This window comes from Peromyscus eremicus, chromosome 2 (assembly GCF_949786415.1).
Source record: "Peromyscus eremicus chromosome 2, PerEre_H2_v1, whole genome shotgun sequence".
Taxonomy (NCBI): Eukaryota; Metazoa; Chordata; class Mammalia; order Rodentia; family Cricetidae; genus Peromyscus; species Peromyscus eremicus.
Genome location: NC_081417.1, coordinates 5,314,376 through 5,334,651, shown reverse-complemented (window position 1 = coordinate 5,334,651; position 20,276 = coordinate 5,314,376). Strand labels below are relative to the sequence as shown.

The 20,276-nt window shown below is 40.4% G+C and overlaps 2 protein-coding genes across 6 annotated transcripts in view; one reads left to right on the top strand and one right to left on the bottom strand.

Moving 5' to 3' along the window:
- Nucleotides 1-15,638, bottom strand: part of Mrpl15 (mitochondrial ribosomal protein L15) — a 31,400-nt gene extending 15,762 nt beyond the window's left edge. Inside the window, exon 1 of the mRNA XM_059253808.1 lies at nucleotides 15,427-15,638. The gene's annotated coding sequence lies outside the window, so the exon portion shown is untranslated. The remainder of the gene's footprint in view (nucleotides 1-15,426) is intronic.
- A 4-nt stretch (nucleotides 15,639-15,642) lies between these two features.
- Lypla1 (lysophospholipase 1) overlaps nucleotides 15,643-20,276 on the top strand; it is a 41,126-nt gene continuing 36,492 nt past the window's right edge. For 2 of the 5 annotated variants that reach the window (XR_009377495.1, XM_059253809.1), the window contains exons 1-2: nucleotides 15,665-15,843; nucleotides 16,362-16,393. Coding sequence is in view for 1 of the 5 variants with exons in the window: in XM_059253809.1 (XP_059109792.1) it covers nucleotides 15,775-15,843; nucleotides 16,362-16,393 (101 nt within the window). In the remaining 4 variants the exon portion in view is untranslated. Of the gene's footprint in view, nucleotides 15,844-16,014; nucleotides 16,119-16,140; nucleotides 16,315-16,361; nucleotides 16,394-20,276 lie in introns of those variants that run through there. The other 3 variants (XM_059253810.1, XM_059253812.1, XM_059253811.1) reach the window with 3 other exon arrangements.

Here is a 20,276-nt window from a genome sequence, read left to right as displayed (position 1 = left end):
TAAATGCTTTCTTTTCTTTATTTTTTTAAGATTTATTTATTTATTATGCATACAGTGTTCTGCTGTCGTGTATGCCTACATGCCAGAAGAGGGCATCAGATCTCATTACAGATGGTTGTGAGCCACCACGTGGTTGCTGGGAATTGAACTCAGGACCTCTGGAAGAACAGCCAGTGCTCTTAACCTCTGAGCCATCTCTCCAGCCCCTAAATGCTTTCTTTTATAAGAGGTGCTATGAAAATCCACAGAGAAAACAGAAAGCAAGAAACAAAACACCCACCCAACAAAGACAAACCTAGAAATTAGCATCTGGACCTATAATCACCCCAAACTCAGATGCCTAGACACAATGAAAGACAGGACAATGTGTCTCCACTAGAGCCCAGCTGTCCTACCACAGTAGGCCCTGATTGTTCCAACATAGCTGAGGCACAAGAAAAAGACCTTAAAAGCACCTATATGAAGTTGATAAAGGTCCTTAAAGAGGAAATTAATGAATTCCTCAAGAAAGCCAAGAAAATACAAACAGTTGAATCAAACATTAAAACTATTCAAGACTTAAAAATGGAAATAGAAGCAATAAAGAAATCACAAATTGAGGGAATTCTGGATATGAAAAATTTAGGAATTCCAACAGCAACTACAGAGGCAAGCTTCACCAACAGAATACAAGAGATGGAAGACAGAATCTCAGGCATTGAAGATACAATACAAGAAATAGATACACCAGACAAAGAAAATGTTAAATCTAAAAAATCCTGGCACAAAACATCTAATTGAGACATTATGGAAAGCCCAAACCTAAGAATAATAGGAATAGACAAAGGAGAAGAAACCCAGGCCAAAGGCCCAAAAATATCTTCAATAAAATCATACATAAAATTCTTAACCTAAAGGAGATACTTATAAAGGTACAAGAAGCATACAGAAAACCAAATAGAGAGGACCAAATAAGAAAGTCTCCTTGGCACATAATAATCAAAACACTAAACATAGAAGACAAAGAAAGAATATTAAAAGCTAAAGGAAAAAGGCCAAGTAACATATAAAGGCCAACCTATTAGAATTACACCTGACTTCTCAACAGAGACTAAAAGCCAGAAGGGTCTGGACAGATGTGTTGTAGACTCTAAGGGACTACAGATGCCAGTCCAGACTACTATGGCACAAAACATCTAATTGGGACTTAGATTTGACTTATTTTTAGATTTAACATTTTCTTTGTCTGACAAAACTTTTAATCACCATAGATGAAGAAAATAAATTCCATGATAAAGTCAAATTTAAACTATCTGTGTACAAATCCAGCCCAATAGAAGGTGCTAGAAGGAAAACTCCAACCTAAGGAGGTTAACTACACCCATGAAAACACAGGAAATAAATAATCTCACACCAGAAAAACCAAAAGAAGGGAAACTGATAGACCAGCTTAGTTTGGTAAAACGCCATTTTGTTAAGGTCAGAATAAGTTGTTTCTATTTGCTGCAAAATTCAAGTTTGACTCACATGTACCCCATCCTGACAAGATACTTTGTCATGGAATCTTAAGATTTTCTGCCAAGATGATCTGCAAATAATCTAATCTGCTATCTGCTTCTGTAAAATTCACTTGCAAAATTCTTATATTACAAAATCCCCAGTTTATACTTTTTCCCTATAAAAGGAGGCCTGAAAAGTTAACCCACACTGTACTCTCAAATCCCACTTTGGAGAGTCAGGTCTATGCATAGTAAATAAAGCTTGCTTTCAACTGGTTTTAATTTGGATGGTGGTTTTTCATTCTTGGCTGGAGGGGTTAACAAAATACACATACACACACCACTACTAAAACCACCACCACACCTCCACTACTACCACCACCAACAACAACAACAAAACAAAATAAAAAGAATCAACTGTAGTCAGAAGGTTTCTCTGGTTCTGCCTAGCCCGGTCCCACAACCGCATATAAAATAATTATTCAGAGGCTTATATCAATTACCAATTGCATGACCTATGGCAGGCCTCTTACTAGCTAGCTCTTATAACTTAAATTAACCTATTTCTGCCAGGCGGTGGTAGCACACACCTTTAATCCCAGCACTCGGGAGGCTGAGGCAGGCTGATCTTTGTGAGTTCGAGGCCAGCCTGGTTTACAGAGTGAGATCCAGGAAAGATGCAAAGCTACATGGAGAAACCCTGTCTCAAAACCCCTTCCCCCCCACAAAAAAAAACCTATTTCTATTAATCTATGTTTTGCCATGTGTTCCATGGCTTACCAGTCTGCTGGCATGTTGTTCCTTAGGCTGGCATCTCTCTGCTCTACCTTTCTTCTTCCTGTCTCTCCAATTTCCCACCTAGCTATAACCTGATTTGCCATAGGCCAAATGGCTTTACTTATCAACCAATCAGAGCAACACATATTCACAGCATACAGAAAGTCATCCCACAGTAATCAACAATCATTAGTTATTGATATCTCTCAATATGGTCTCAATTGTCCAATAAAAAGACATAGAGTAACAGAATTGATGTGAAAACAGGACCATTCTTCTGAAGCATCCAAGAAATACACCTCAACATCAAGGACAGAAATTATCTCAGGGTAAAGGGTTGGAAAAAGATATGCCAAGCAATAGAGCTAAGAAGCAAGCTGGTGTAGTCATTTTAATATCTAACAATATAGACTTCTAATCAAAAGACATAGAGAAGGATACTTCAAACTCATCAAAGGAAAAATCCACCAAGATGACATTTCAATTCTTAACATCTATGCCCCAAACACAAGGGCACACACTTTTGTAAAAGCAGCACTACCACAGCTTAAATCACATACTGACCCTCACACAATGATAGTGGGAGACTTCATTACCCCATTTTCACCAATAGACAGGTCATCCAGACAAAAACTAAATACAATAATACTGGAGCTAACAGATTTTATAAACCAAATGGTCCTACCAGAAGTTTACAGACCATTAAACTAAACACAAAGGAATATAACTTCTTCTCAGCACCCCATGGAACCCTCTCCAAAATTGACTATATACTTGCTTAAAGCAAAACCAACTCCAACTTTGTAAATAATCTAATGTCCAATGTCTAGGATCCACTCATGATCTGGAATACTCCCAAGGGCATGGGTCACTTCTCTGGTTCTGTCCTGTACAGCACACACAGCTTGTCTTCAAGGCTTCAGCTGCCCTCACTCCATCATTGCTGCTGTTCTTGGTGGTCATCTCATGGTACTGGCATCTCCAAAATGCTGAGGTGTCTTGATGCAACTGGTCTGCACTTTTACCAATACCCTCTCCTGAGTTCTCTTCAAGGACTCCAGTCCTGCCACATAGTGCCAAGGCTCAGCTGCTCTCTATGACCCTTGCATCCCTTCAAAACCAGTACCACCTAGGTGACTTACACTACCAAGCTCAGCTTCAAGCATGATATACAACCTTGGCCACATCTGGAACACAGCTTCTGTGTGCTGACCTTGACGAAATGTGGGGGTCCCTGAACCTAACTCCCTGTTCAGCACACCATCTGTGGGAGGCCAGCTCCCACCTTTTAAAGAGTTCCTATGAGAAGGAGAGAGGAATAAGAAACTTTTAGATAGAAAGATAGTAGAGAGGAGATAGAAACAGGATAGCTTCAGGAGGACCTGAATCAAAATCCACCGGCCCCACCTGTCTTTTCAAAAGGGCTTTTTATAACAATGCCAAGGGATGGTGCAAAAGACCTGCCCCTTGCTAGATACCGCACAGCCAAATGCAGACCCTTCCAAATACCTGGTAACCACACTTATTGTCCAATCATTCCCCTATGCAGCCCTGCTGGGTAAAGCAAGCTCAGACCTCACTAGGAAATCTCTGTGGGTCTCCATAGCTCCCCCTTCTTCATATATTAAAGGACCCCTTAGATAGACTGTGTCTGCCTTAGGTCGTCTTCTTCAGCTAGACAAGCCTTACCCATCTTCCAGATACACTTTCTGCCATGTGTACTCTGTCTTAGGTTGGAAGCTAGCAAGAAGAACGTTGCCCATCCCTGACTACCAGCCTCTGGCAAAGGGAAGTACAGAGCTTAACTCAGGTCTGACTCAGGTCCCTACTAAGAGCTTGCAAGTAGTTGGAACAACCACAGCAATCCCTAGGGCTGCCACACACCCCAGTAAAGGAATAGAGGGTGATAAAGATGGAATATACTTTTCAAATGGGTCTAAGATGTCTATAACAGCCTTAAGCTGTGCCAAGCTCTTTTTTAAAAATGAATAAACTCTTGATGCAAACACATCAAATAAATCAATAAACTCCAGATGCAACTGCATCAAACTTAAAGACTCCCGGGACTGGTGAGATGGCTCAGTGGTTAAGAGCACTGACTGTTCTGCCAGAGGACCTATGATCAATTCCCAGCATCCACATGGCAGCTTATGACTCTGAAACTCCAGTTCCAGAAGATCTTCTGACTTCCTCAGACACTGACATAAGTGGGGCACAAACATACATGTATCATATACATAAAAAATAATAAAATAACATTAAAAAACTTAAAGACTCTCTTATCTTCACCAAACCATGGTTCATTAATATCAACAGATTAACAGTTCTAGTAGGAATATTACTATATATTTACAACTAGCATGAATATTACTATACATATTTACAACTCTTCCAAACTTACATTCAAAAGCAAACTCTATATAGGACTACTTTGCAAACTTTAGCAAACATCTAAAAAGAGATCTCTTAACAGAACTATTTACATTTTCTTCCAACAAGACAGAGGGTGAATGAATCATGAGCCACCATAATTTAAATTGCAGGTGAACTCAGAATTGTTTCATTTCTGAAGTTTGAAGTTCAGAGTCAGTTTTAATACCAGTCCCAAAGTTCAACTGACAGTTTGAAACCAGAGCCCAATTCATCAGTGGCACTAGGGCCTTTGTATATAGCTCCCTCAACCCTGGGATTCGGTGAGTGCTGTTACCAGGGAGCTGTTACACTTGGAGCCATGCTGCTCTCCCTGAGCCACCTTCTCTGCCTGACCCTCCTAACCATTTTGGAACCAGCAGAAATGCACCCAGTGGCAGATGGTCACCAGCCAAGGAGTGGTCCCTTTACCCAGTCATTGCAGTTCCCCTGAATGCAACACTTCAACTAAGTTCAAACAAGAGGCTCTGAAGTTTCACTCTTAGCCATAGAGGCATTTTCAGTTAGCTTTCCCTAGGAGAAAACTGCTCCAGGGCAAAAGCTGCTAGATGGCTGGGGAAAAGTCCTTTCAAAAGATACTTTATTACAGCCAGCAAACAAAAACTGAGTGGTATTAGCCGCTAGCTCTGTTCAGGCATTTACAATCCCAGTCCTGAGGCCTGAGCACTCTCAACTGCCTTTCACCCCAGAGGCTCAAGGTTCCTCCTGCTGCTATGAGCCATGGCTCTCCAGCAGCCCTGGCTCCTGGAGGAAACCCAGCCACAGCTGCTCTACCCCCAGCTCCATTTACATTCACTTGCACTATATTTCCCTGGGTGTCTGGCTGTTCAATTACAGGGAATATTTGAAAGCCTTGCAACTCTTCCCCTCTGCTAACTGCCTCCTGAATACTGGCTTGAAGAGGAGACACAGTGCTAACAGTGAGGGTTTGCCATGTTCTGGGAGGTTTTTATGCCAGGGCAATTATGGGCAGCTTTCCCATTCTGATAGATGATCCCCCAGGTGAGTTTAGTTCTACCCCTACTGAAGGAAGAGAGGCCTGAAGAGCTTCCAGTTTTTGAGAAAGAGAAATTACTAAGTTTTTCAAGCCCTTTAGTCCCTCCCTTGTCCCATCTCAAGAGTTCTGTTCCTTACACTCAGCTTCATGGCCAAGAGGGAACTGACCCTGATTAAACGATGTTGTAAAAGTATTCTCATCTAGCAGCAGTTCCAGCATAGCAGAAAGTTTTGTTCAGCCCATGTGCACCTCAGGAAAAATTCCCCCCTACCCCTGTCCTGAATTAATGCCCACAGACCAAAAGATTCCACAGGAATCTTTTCTGGGTCATATTCCTTATAATATTTTTGCATTTTGACTCTGATTCTCCCCCAGGAGTCTGCAATTCCTCTACAAACTCCAAGAACCTCAGCACTTGTTGCAGTTCTACCTTAACTCCCCTAGTTTTCAGACTTTCTACAAGCAAATATACTATTTCTCTGCCCCATACTGGCTTTTATTTCTCAGACTGCTAAATCCACAGTGCTGCTTGTTCCTGGATGCTGTTTTATGTGCATCAGGTCTCGCACTAAGGAAATTCTACACTTACCCTAAATTCCTTCCTACACAATGTTCCTATATCTAAACCCTATATTTTTACCTAATTTAATAGATAGAAATTAAGAGAGAGATAGAAAGAAACCTAGACAGTGAGAGATACTTGCAGCAGCCTAGTCTTCTCTATATGCAGGTTTCACTCCTGAAGAATAAAATACCACTGTCTAACCTTTTCATAATTCACAACCAGACATGTCCAACTGCTTCTGTGGTGTTATCCTACTCTTACTTACTATCCTCTGCACCCAAGTCCCTAGTTTTGGCACCATCTGTGGGGGTCCCTGAACCTAAGTCCCTATTCAGGGCACCATCTGTGGGAGGCCAGCTCTCATCTTTAAAGGATTCCTATGAGTAGAGAGAGGAATAAGATAGAAAGATAGTGGAAAGGAGATAGAAACACAGGAAACCTCTGTGGGTTTCCACAAGGAAATCATTCCCAGAAGACTTTACCTCAATAATGCTGGTCTCTTGTTAATCTCTGCTAATTTCTCCTAGCAAATCAATTATCCCAGCAAAGCAAAGGTTTCACTTAGTGGTTCTGTTATCTTGTTAACCATAGCCAATTCTTCAGGCCCTACTCTCAGGGGGCAGAGGCAATCAGATCTCTGTGAGTTCAAGGCCAGTTTGGTTTACAGAGCAAGTTTCAGGACACCCAGAGCTACACAGAGAGACCCTGTCTCCAAACACCAAAAAAAAAAAAGTTTCCTCTCTTAATGTAGCTCTTCTGAACTGCCAGGCAACACCCTTCCACAAACCTGTTGTTTCTCTTTTCCTTTATAGTAAGTAGGAGGTTGAGAATAGTTAGGTTTTTGTAATTTATCTGTACTTCTAAAAAGCCATTTATTTATTTATTTATTTATTTATTTATTTATTTATTTATTTATTCATTTACTTATTGTTTTTTTGAGACAGGGTTTCTCTGTGTAGTTCTGGCTGTCCTGAAACTTGCTCTGTAGATCGTGTTGGCCTCAAACTCAGAGATCCAACTGCCTCTGACTTTCCAGTGCTGGGATTAAAGGCATATACCACCACACCTGGTTTTCCTATTTATTTCTGACATATCTTTTAAACTTGGAATGTAGCTTGTGAAACTCATTAATTTTTTAAAAATTATTAATTTTATCATGTTTTTTTAAAAAGATGTTTTTGTATTTCAGTTAAAGTAGGCTGGGCATTCATAATTATTGCTTAGAACTCTCAACTTAGCATACAAACAAAAACAAAAAATTAGAGTCAAATGTTCCTCATTGAAGGAAACATAAAGCCAATTATCTTTAATTAAATTTTACCATTTCCCAAATGGTAAAGTAGTTGTATAAATACAACTAACACATTTATGAAGCATAAAACCAACTAGAGTACAAAATGGCAGTTTTTCTCCCAACATTTTCTCCTTCCTTGAGCTAATATTGGAGGAGTGGCAGGAAAAAAGTTGAAAACTAGAAAATTAACAAGAGAATATTCTAAAGCAAATAAAACAAAAATAAACTCAGTGCTTTGAAACTACATACACTGAAAACAAGCAATTTGGATGCTTAACCATAGATTCTGAAGCCAAGAAAAAAAAATCCAAAAAAATAGGATCCTAGCAACCAGCTCAGAATAACCAAAGGAACATCAAGTAAACCAGCCCTAAGAAGAATTCACCAGCATCCATGTGCTGCGGCAACACTAGACCGTTGAACACAAAGAGCCATGCTGGTACCTGGCACCAACTCATCTTACTTCTTCAGTTGTGGTAGTTTGAATGTAATTGGCCCCCATAATCTCATAGGAAATGGTACTACTAGGAGGTGTGGCTTTGTTGGAATGGGTATGGTCTTGTTGGAAGAAGTGTGCTACTGAGGGGGTGGGCTTTGAGATTTTCTATGCTCAGTGTCAGCCCAGTGTCTCAGTTGACTTCCTGTTGCCTGCAAGATATAGGACTCTCAGCTACTTTTCTATCATCATGTCTATCTGCACACTGCCATGTTCCCCATCATGATGATAATGGACTGAACCTGTAAAAGGTTCAATTAAATGTTTTACTTTTAAGAGTTGCCATGATCATGGTGTCTCTTCACAGCAGCAGAAACCATAAATGGATCATCCATGGGGTCCATGTTTACACACCAAAAACTGATGATAGAAAACTTCAACTTTGAACTTTCACATGGAAAAGAAAATGAGATGGTTTATTCTAAAACCATGATTTATTTATTCATCATGAAATATTTATTCAGGACCATGATCCAGGAACACAGATTGCGGTTAACCCAAATACTGTGTTCCAAAATGTTAAGTCTCATGAACTTTTTATAGCAACAGAACAAAGTCACAAAGCAAGCTACTGTAAAAAATGCATTGATAGAGACATCAGATAGGGAAGTTACTGCAGAGAGGAAGTCCCTACTAAAGGCCCCAGATGTTATCTGACAAAATTCTTAGCCTGTGGGAACCTAAGGGGTCTGCTTGTATATTCCCAAAAACATTCCCTGACACTCACAAACATGTTTAAGCAAAGAGGTGGTATAGTGATATTTTAATTGTACTGAAATGTGATTTTATTTGTATGTTAATAAATAAAGTTGACTGGGAGTCAGAGCTAATAGCAAGCCATAGCAGAAGCTGGGCGGTGGTGGTGTACGCCTTTAATCCCAGCTCTTGGGAGGCAGAGCTAGGCGATCTCTGCGTGTTCAAGGATACAGCCAGCATGGAGACACACGCCTTTAATCTCAATACCAATCATAGAAGACCTGGAGGTCTGTACAGACAGACAGTGACGAGGAGGTCATGTGGTTGGGTTTACAACCAATGAGAAGGCAGAATAGAAAGTCTATAAAAAAGACAAACCGACAGGAAGTAGCTCTCTTGCTGAAAAGGACAACAGCAGCAGTGAAGTAAGGTTTTTAGCTCTGACCTCTTGGGCTTTCATCTCTGCATTGGCTCTGTGTTTCTTATTTAACAAGACTGTTCATCTACAAGGTGAGCAATAAATGACTACTAAGGAGACTAAAGATACTCCAAGATAATCTGTCTCCTAACTGGTAACATTCCAGCTCTCTATAGCCATTAAAGTTTTAATCAGCAGAGAACATCTGATGATAAGCAACAGCTTGTTTGGATAAATTGTCATAGATGATTAAAATACTCTCCCATAGAACAACCAGAGCTAGAAACTAAATACCAAAGTGGGGCAGCATCATAAGCAATGGTTGACACAATAATGATGAACTTATTGGCATCACATCTATCTGTTCATCTCTACACCAACTGAGCAATCGTGGATTAGATCTAACCAGTGACAATATAGAGATGAGAATAACTTCTTTTCATCAGACCCATCACTGAAACATTTCTGGTTGATGATTATATCAACAGCAATTGATATATTTCCTGTCTGCTTGTTACCAATAATTACCTTATGCTGACCATGGCTGTTTTAATTGGGATTCTCTAAAGAAACAGAATGGATAGATGGTGTGTGTATAGGAGGTGGGTAGTGACTTACATGCTGTGGAATAATCCCTTTGTACACTCTGAAGGTTTGTCACTGTCATTGGTTTAAAGAAAAAGCTGACTGGCCAATAGCTGGACAGGATAAGGTTAGGAAGGAAAACCAGACTAAGAACACTGGGAAGAAGGATGGATCAGCCAGATGCAGAGGGAGCAGATGAACATGCCATGCTAATAAAGGTATTGCCACATGGAAGAGAGTAGACAAGAAATATGGGTTAATTTAAAATGTAAGAGCTAGTTAGTAATAAGACTGAGCTACTGGCCAAGCATTTGTAATTAATATTAAGTCTGTGCATTTATTTTGGAGCTGGCGGTCACAACAAAAACTCTGCCTACACTTATAGGCTATGACTTGGATAGTCCACCACTGGCTGTCTTGTGATGGAAAAGCCAAACTCCAGCAGTTGTTTCATTCACTGGATGTCTCAGCAGTCTGAATCTGGCACTGTAGTCTTAGAATTTTACTAGAGAGCTGCTGTTCTTCAGTCTATGTTGGAATTCCAAAGAAGTAGGATCTAATGCCAGTGAAGGAATGCTCAGCAGCAGTGTAGATGAACTTGCCAGCAAGAATGAAGACAAGCAGGCAAAAAGCAAAAGCTTCCTTCTTCCATGTCTTTTTTTTTTTTTTTTGATACAGTATCTCACTGTATGGCTATGATGGCTTGGAACTCACTATGTAGACCAGGCTGGCCTCAAAGTCACAGAGGTTCACCTGCCTCTGCTTCTGGAGTACTGAGATTATAGGCATGTACCACCACACCCTGCTCATTTACCACCAGAAGATGTTGCCCAGATTTTGAGTGAGTCTTCCCATATCAAATTATCCAGTCAAGAAAATCTATCACATCCATATACAGCCACTTGCATTTTAAATGATTCCAGATGTAGTCAAGTTGACAACTAAGATTAGCCATCACAATGACTAGCCATTATCAGGCCTTGATGCCCTTCTGCATTTGTTCTTGTACAGATTCGAGGAATCATTCATACACATGTCCTATGAGTCTTGGAACCAATTGAATCCTCTCCATTGATAGCAATATCAAGAACATCCACTACATGATCCAGAGGTTCCTTGATAGCTGGCATGTCCATAATGGTTTCTGTTTTCTTTGTAATACCCTCTGAATCATTCCCAAACACAAAAACAACAGGGTATGGTTCTAAGTTCAGAGATAAGACCTTTAAGCCTGAAGGAAAAAAAGCTCTACCATTTCTTCTGCTTGAACAACCTCAGTCCTTTGAATCTGGCAACATTACACCAATACTTAACACACACTTAGTATATCTGAGGTCAACAATGGTTTCAACTCCAAGAATATATTCTCTAAGACCACAAGACATCTCAACAGTGCCAGTGTTTTGAAGATGAGTGTTGGAGTCATGGAGGCACTTTGCATCAATGAAGGAAGATCTCAACATAGTTTTTGAAACACCTTAGACTGTCAAGGTAAGACATAGGAAGCTGCTGCCATGGAAGCAGCATAGACAACATTTTTATAGTTGCTTCTTGAGTGGCCACTTTGAAGCTGCTGTTTCTAGATCCTCTATTTCTTCTTCAAGAACCCTGAATATCTTTGCATAGTTATTTTACCATCTTTGTAACTTTTATAATTATAAAATTTAAAAGTCATATTACTGAAATTTTAAATAAAATTGTTATTAAAATAAAATGTGTAAGTATTTTAGTGGAGATTACATGGTAGATTAAGTCTGAGAAAATTGGTAATTGTATAATATTGGATCTTCCTATTAAGTTGTCTCTTCTTCACCTGGGAAACTTGATACTTTTCTTGATATAGGTCTAATATATTAAAGTTTTGTTTATGGAAAGTAAAATTACCCCTGCAGATGTCACTATTAGAAAACTCTAGAGTCTCCATCAAAAAAAAGTTAGAATAATGTAACAAATGCAAAATATAAAGTTAACAGACAAAAATTAGTTGTATTGCTATACACTGGCAACAAACTATCAGAAAAAGAAATTAAGAAAACAATCCTTGCTGCGTAGTGGTGGTACACTCCTTTAATCCTAGCACTTGGGAGGCAGAGCCAGGTGGATCTCTGTGAGTTCAATGCCAGCCTGGGTTACAGAGCGAGATCCAGGTCAGGCACCAAAGCTACACAGAGGAACACTATCTCGGAAACAAAAACAAAAACAAAAACAAAACAAACAAACAAAAAGAAAACAATCCTATTTGCAATAGCATGAAAAAAAAATACAGGGACAGCAGGATGGCTCCGTGGGAAACCACTGTGGAAATCAGTATGGTGGTTTCTCAGAAAATTGGGAATTGATCTCCCTCAAGACCCAGTTATACCACTCTTGGGCATATACCCAAGGAATGCTCAATCATACCACAAAGATACATGCTCAACAATGTTCATAACAGCATCATTCGTAATAGCCAGAACCTGGAAACAATCTAGATGCCAGTTAACTTAAGAATGGATTAAGAAAATGTGGTACATATACACAACGGAGTACTACTCAGCAGAGAAAAACAATGACATCTTGAAATTTGTAGGCAAATGGACAGAACTAGAATATATTATCCTGAATGAGGTAACCCAGACTCAGAAAGACAAACATGGTATGTACTCACCCATAAGTAGATACTAGATATAAAACATAGGACAGTCAGACTGCAACCCACAGATCCAAGGAGGCTACCTAGCAGGGAGGACCCTAGGATGACTGTAGCTTATAATAAGTTTTGGTTTTGCCCAATCACTGGGCAAGCTTTAGTGAAACATTTCACTACTAGGATAAGAATTTGTACCACAAAAAAAAACAAAAAAAAAAATAAAAAAAAAATAAAAAAAAAAAAAGAATTTGTACCACATCAAGCTGATGAAAGGATATGCTGGCTGTACTTTCAGGAGGGGAGGCTAAAATCTTTTTAGATTATGGATTAGCCTATAGAAAAATGTCTGCCGTAAATCAAACAGTGAAGGGTAAGATGAATAGGAATCTCACACAACTTAAGTAAAACATAGCTCTCTGAACAGATGAAGATTTCTTCTGTATCCCAGAATCTAATCAATATTTATATGTATAATTCAGCTATTATTTGGCCTAAAAGGCTTATTGGGAAATGTTATCATTTTTACTATTAGAAAATATTTTCCAGTTTCAAATAACTCTGGACCTTGGAATTATAACCTGTTTTTATGTTAAACATTTAAGTGGAAAATGCTAAAGGACCACTGAACTTGATGTTGTATTTACATAGCTGTATCTGTATAAAATAATGATTATAAATGTTTGTTTAAAAAGGTGAAGTGCAAATGTGAATTTAACAAGAAGTTGTAGATTTTTCAACACTGTACACAACTCCTTTGTTACAAATAATTATTTATGCTTCTAAAAAAAAATCCTATTTGCAATAGCATGGAAAAAAATACAGGAACAGCAGGATGGCTCCATGGGAAAGGCTCTTGCTGCCAAGCCTAACACACTGAGTTCAATCCCAGAAACTCAAACAGTAAAAGAAAAAAATCAACTCCCATAAGTTGTCTTCTGACATTCACATGTGTGCCATGGCACAAGCATGCATACATACAATAAGCCAATAAATAAACACCTGTCAAGAAACTAAAAAATAAAATACAAGTAACTCTAGCCTGAGATTAAATATCTGTATGGTGATAACATTAATGAAAGTAGACACAAATTAATAATTGGAAAGATATCCTATGTTCATGGATTGGAAAATTAATATTGTTAAAGTGCTCATACTACATGAAAAGACCTACATGATCAATACACTCCCTATCAAAATTCCAAAGGAATTTTTTATAGAAGGGGAGATAAACACAGAGACTAAAAGTAAACCAATGCATGTAAAGTCAACTAACTTGACAAGAGAACCAAGAAGATACTTAAAATTACCAGGAAGGTAAATTTTATGTAGCATTCTAAGTAAAATAAAAACAAAAACCACAGCAATAATGGAAAGGGTAGGAGGAGACTTCTGAGGGGTGACTGTTGTGGAATATTAGTTTAACTATGTAAACGTGTTGCATTTGTTTATGTTGTGGAATATTTGTTTAAAGATTGGTTGCATTTGTTGTTTACCTTGCCTGCCTAAGGCATCTGATTGATCTAATAAAAATCGAAATGGCCAATAGCTAGGCAGGAGCTATAGGTGGGACTTCTGGATAGAGTAAGTAGGAGGAGGAATCTAGGCTCAAGAGAGACAGAGGGACAGAGGGAAACATCAGGGAGTTGCCAGTTGCTAGCCAACCAGCCACAGAGGAAGCAGGAAAGCAGGGCATGCAGATTGAAAGAAAGGTAAAAAGTAAAACAGATGAATAGAAACAGGTTAAATTAAGTTATAAGAGCTATTGGGACAAGCATAAGCTAAGGGCTGAGCTTTCATAATTAATAAGAAATCTCCATGTCATTATTTGGGAGCTGGTTGGCAGCCCAAAGATAAATCCAGCCACAGGTGATGATGATGCTTATGGTCTTGATAATCATGGTTTCACATGCAGGTATTTTGTCAGTCATATTCAATAATGTTGCTTATATTTTTAAATCTCTATTGTGACCATTTCATATTGTTACATAACTAAATGGCTATTGCTTATATCTAGAAATATACTTTTCTGCACATGTACTGACCTAATATGACTATATTGCTAATTTTCTTGTTGGTGACTTTGTTTTATTTTGTACAGTCATATCATCTGAATAATTTTTAACTGCTTTTTTTCCTTTAAAGAAATTTTATATTTACTTTATTACCTTACTTGGGGAAGAAAGAAATCATTCAGAACAACAGAAACAAGCTTGTTAGAGAATGTAAAACCCCAGAAACATTACAGAAACTTTGAGGTAGGAAGAACAGACACCCCAACTTGAGGTGTCCTCATTCTCTCTAGTAGAATAATGATAGGCCTTGAATTCTACATATCTTATCATAGAGAAACTCACATAACAGTGATTTGGATCATTATGTTCATACTGAGAGCTAAAGACGGTTGTGCTTTTCTTTACAGTCACAAAGAAAAGACCCAACAGCTTGACTTAAGTATATAGTGGCATCGAAGGGTTTGGCAGTGTGTGCCTTTAGTCCTAGCACTCAGGAGGTAGAGGCAGGTGGATCTACAGGAGTTTGAGGCAAGTCTACAAAGTGAGTTCCGGGACAGCCAGGGCTCACAGGGAAACCTTGTCTCGAAAAACCAAAAATATATTGTAGACTAAGTCTCGTGAGTTCCATTGCCTATCATTTGGAGAAGTTATCAATTTAACAATTTTTGAGACTACAAAATTTTCACCAATAAAATCCAGGACAAGAATGATTTAAAACAGTTCCAAGTAAGACCCGCAAATCCCTCAGGACGGAGACTGTCTTGTGTAATTTAATTAAGTGAACTGTATTTACATGTTTGGCTCACCAATTCCTTCCCAGTCTTGAAGAATGTTCCCTAAAACCTGTATTTGGTATCCTCACTGAATTGTAGACTTCTGAAGGTCATGGCATTTTGGCCTTAGATCTTTGTCTTTGACCCTTCTCAACTCAAAACAAATCATGTTTGCACTAAATATGCAACCCGTGCAAAAAGGTGGCCTTATAGTCTCATGCTTAAACCGAATAATAAATCTCAATAAATCCCTGCCTATTAGTTAATAATGCTGACCTGTTTGGGGAAGTGGATTCCGGAGTCAAGCCCGCAGGGACAACAGCAAGTGCTCGCCGGACCTGGTTTCGGTCCTGGTCACCTGCTGCTCGCCCAGGCCCTGCCAGCCAGCAGGGGCAACCCGAGGTCAGCCCGGGCGCGCTCTGCTCCTGCTGGGCGCGGGAAGCCGCATTGTGACGTGCACGCGCGGCCGAGACGGGGCCGAGCGCGCGGAGCAGGGGAGGGCGGCGCGTGCGCGCCCGAGCGCGCGCCCGGAGGGGCGGGCTGGGACTCCGGGCTCACACGCCCTTCTACGGCCGGGCGCCTGCGCTCCCTTCCGCTTCCGACGCGCTGTCCGCCAGCCGGTGGATGTGCGGCAACAACATGTCGGCCCCGCTGCCCGCCGTCGTGCCCGCCGCCCGGAAGGCCACCGCTGCGGTGAGTGGCGGCGGCCGGGACTCGGGGCCCGGCGGGCACAGCGGCACGCAGGCCGCCGCGCGTGGATGCGTCCGCGCCGGCTCGCGGGCTCCGCGGGGGTCGGGGCCGGGCACCGGAGCTGGCGGGGCACCGCCCGCCCGCCTCGCGCTCTGACCCCCGGGAAGCGAGTTCCGAGGGCTGGAGCTGGAACAGCCGACCTGCGTGCGTAACTGTGCCGCAGGAGCTCTGATTAACTTTCGCTCCCGGAAACTTTTGTGACGAAAAAATTCGACTGAGTATGTGAGGCTTTCGTGACTGGACTTTAGAGAGACGATTATCTTGATCAGACTGTGATTTGCCTCCAAGTACTAAAACGCCGCATTATTTTAGGAATGAAAAGGAAGGCGTATAGAAATTAATTAGCTTGAGGAATAGTATTCTGTTGGAAGTTTTTAGGACTTCATTCGCGTTTGCAACTTAGCCAAAGCTACGGTGTGTAACAGTTCAGTGTGGGCTTATTTTTTCTTCTTCTCTTTTAGGTTATTTTCCTTCATGGATTGGGAGATACTGGGTAGGTACCAATATTAGTAACAGTAATGAGGTGGGGTCATGCTGCTGTTTACTGGTCAAAGGTTGCATGCTGAAGAAGGCTGAGACTGTAGGAACAAGTATTGCTGGTGGCATTTCTCATAGCCCAGTGATGAGACTGGCTTTTCTGCTTACAACCTCCCTCCCCTTCTCTCCGCCCCCAGATTTACCCCCTTACCTTGAATTTCCCATCTTTGAGCTTGTCTCTAGAACATGTTAAAATTGTTAACTGCTCTTTGGGTGGGTATTTGATACCAGAGAGGAGTGGAATGTTTGCAGAAGCAGTGTGCAATTGAGAGCTTTCCAGGGGAATTAAAATTTCAGAGCACGTTGAGAAGTACTAGTTGAGTCTGTTAGGAGAAATAACAATAACATGAAGCATATGGCATCCCAGATCAGAGAGTGGATGATGCCTTAAAAAAGAAAATCAAAAAAGAATAGGCAGAGGCGACAACTCAAGATTAATTTGGAGGCTTATCAAACAAATTTTGTTTTATTTTTGTGGTTCTGGAGACCAAACCTGAGGCCTTATATGTGCTGGGCAGACGCTTTATCTCAGTCCCTTATCAGTCTATGCTGTACTAACTTTAGGTTATGATTTTTTGTTATTCATTCTTTTTTTCTGCTGAGAGGTTTTCTTGTGTTTAATTCAGTGATAATCTGATTGAAACTTGGATTACGTAGGACTGTTGTTAAAAATTGAAATTTAAACTAGGGAGATGGCTCAGTAGTTAAGATCACAGGCTGCTCTTCCAAAGGACATGGGTTCAATTTTGAACACCCGCATGGTGACTTACAACCATCTGTAACTCCAGTTCCAAGAAGTCTTATCACTCTTCTGGCCTCCACAGGAGCTGCACACTTGTGGTGCACAGACATACATGTAGGCAGAACACCTGTACACATAAAAAATTAAAAGATTAAATTTTTAAAAATTGGTTAAAAAAAACAAAGATAAATTTTTATAAAGTAGCCAAAATAATTATTAAATGTTCTTTCCAAGGAGTTATTAGGCCTGCTGTTGCAAATACTCAAGAGGTCGAGACAGGCAGTTTGCTCAAACCCTGGAGCTTGAGACCAACCTGGGCAACATAGACCTCGCCTCTGAGTGAATGGGGCATTGAGCTAGTCTAGTGTCCCTTTAAGGTGCTAACTGTGTCTCACCCTCTTCACTTTGGAAATTAGATGTATTAGCTAGATTCTTGTTTTGTTTTTTGAGACAGGGTTTTTCTGTGTAGTCCTGGCTGCCCTGGAACTCACTCTGTAGACCAGGCTGGCCTTGAACTCAGAGATCCACCTGCCCCTGTCTCCGAAAGATATATATGTGCTACCACCTCCCGACAAGGGCTGGATTTTTTAAAATTACATTGTGTGTGTGTGTAGGTCCATCAGGACATTTTGGAGGAGTCAGTTTTCTCCTTCCACCAGGTGGGTTACTGGGATTGAATTCAAGTTGCCCATGATGGTGGAAAGTGCCTTAGCCCACTGAGCCATCTCTCCAGCCCAGTTGCTATTATTTTTTCTCTGTATCCAAGGGTGGCCCAGAATTAGCAGCTGTCTTCCAGGCCCATTTCTGTTTGATAAGCCTTCAAATTGACCTTCTAGCTGTCACCTGATATTCCACTGATTTTTCCTTTGACGGGATAATTTTCTTTCCCTTTCTCTCGCCCTCTCCTCTACATGCACAGCTGGTTTTCTTTGTTGTTGTTGAGGTAGTCTCTCTGTGCTGGCCAAGGTCACTGTAGACCAGGCTTGCTCCAAACTTGTGATCCTCTTTCCCTGCTTCCCCAAAGCTTCCTTTCCAGATGTTTGCCACCATGGCACACAGCCTAGGGGAGCAACAGTTCTGTGTGTGGGTGTGGGTGCACATGTGTACATACATGCCGAGGATGGAGGACAGCCTTGGATGTTGTCCACTGTTGACCTTTACACTTTTGTTTGTTTGTTTTTAGAGATAGGGTTCAGCATTGGCCTGGTTTTTTGGTTTTGCTTTTGTTTTTAAAGATGTATTGATTTATTATGTGTATAAGTGCTTTGCCTTCCTGTATGTAGGCACTGTGTGTGTGTGTGTGTGTGTATGTGTATGTGTGTATGTGTGTTTCTGGTGCTATCACATGCCAGAAAAGGGCATCAGGTGCCCTGTAACTGGAGTTGTGGTGCTGAAAATCTAGCCCAAGTCCTCTGCAAGAAAAGAGCAGCAAGTGCTCTAACCACTGAACTGTCACTCTAGCTCCTGCTTTTTTATTTCTTTTAAGCATGGTTTCTGGGGACTGAACTGAAGTCCTCATGCTTACAAGGAAGACAAACATTTTTACTAACTAAACTATCTTCCCAGTCCTATCCCTAGTTTATTGGTGGAAGTATTAAGGCAACTCCATATAGTTGAAAGGGAGGTTTATTTGGGGGTTTTACTTACAACAAGTAAAGGGATAGTTTACAGGATCCAGGAGAGATGAAGTGTAGTTCAGCGGTGTTCTCTGGAGAACTCTGCTCAGTCTACCATTTCACATCCAGGATCCAGGAACCAAGAGAGCCGGCACATCCAGATACCAGGTCTTAAGGGCTCCTGTCTCAACCCCGTCTCAGGGGCAGGCCATAGGTAGGCATGGCAGTTACTGGAAGCCTCAATGGGGGTAGTACTTCCAGGTCAAAGCTGGAACAGCTACCCACTACACTGGTTCTTAAAAATGATTTATTTTTCATTTTCTTCTATTTGTACTAAGTCTAATATGAGGTTAATGAAAATGTTGTAGGACTCTATCAATCCATTTGATAAAAATGACAGATTTGTGGGCCAGGCTTGGTGGTACAGGCCTTTAACCCCAGCATTTGGGAGACAAAGGCAGAGAGGGGCCTCTCTGTGAATTTGAGGTCAGTCCTGGTCTAGGAAGTGAAACTGCTTTAAACACACATACACACACTTGCTCTACTAAATGGATTTTTATGTTTTTGAGACAGGGCCTGTCTGTGTGGCCCTTTGCTGTCCTGAAACTCCCAGTGTAGACTGACGTGGGCTTGGCTTCAAACTCGAGATTTGTCTCAGAGAGTGCTAGTTAAAAGCTTGCTGCACCTTGCCTGACAACTGAAAGGATTTTAAATGGCAGAACTTCTGGGGAGCTGTTTGTTTTGTTTTGTTCATTTATTTTGTTCACAGCTTAGTCTTGTGGACCAGGTGAGTCAAAACAAGAACAGACTTTAGTGTAAGCATGTCCTCTACAGGTCCAGTGTGGCCAGATTCCTTGAACTAAGAGAGTGAAAATATGAAGAAAAAAAATCAGTTTAGAAATACCAAAAGCTTCTGTGATATGAAAGGAGTTATTTGTTTCATGTTATAGTTGTTTATGTAAAAATTAAAAATATTCAGTTATGAAAATACCATTATGAACTATCACTAAAGGCCTGGTAACATGATTAATTCCATGAATATACAGTGAAACTACAAACTAGCCAGCCTAAAAAGTAGCAATTTAATGTTTAAAACTCTTTAACAGAAGTCCTCTGACATGCTTATATGTGTAACATGTAATAAAATGAATGTTGAGGAAATCATGTTCTGTATTGCATGCCATCAGTTTTCTTTCTAAAGTAAAAATAGTTTTTGTAATTTGAAAATGTTACAGCTGTATGGCAAAGAAAAAAGTTAATATGTTTAAAAAGGGGAATGAAATGCATTGAAATTCCACAACCCAGATATACCCTATTTATTTTCATAGCATTTAAAAACTTTTATTTTGAAATATTTCCAAACTTACAGATGTTTCAAGAATAACATAGATCCCTGAGTCCCCTTTATCTAGATTTACTAATCTCTTCCTTTGCTGACATATATATGCTTGCTGTACCAATGAAGGTAAGTTGCAGATGCA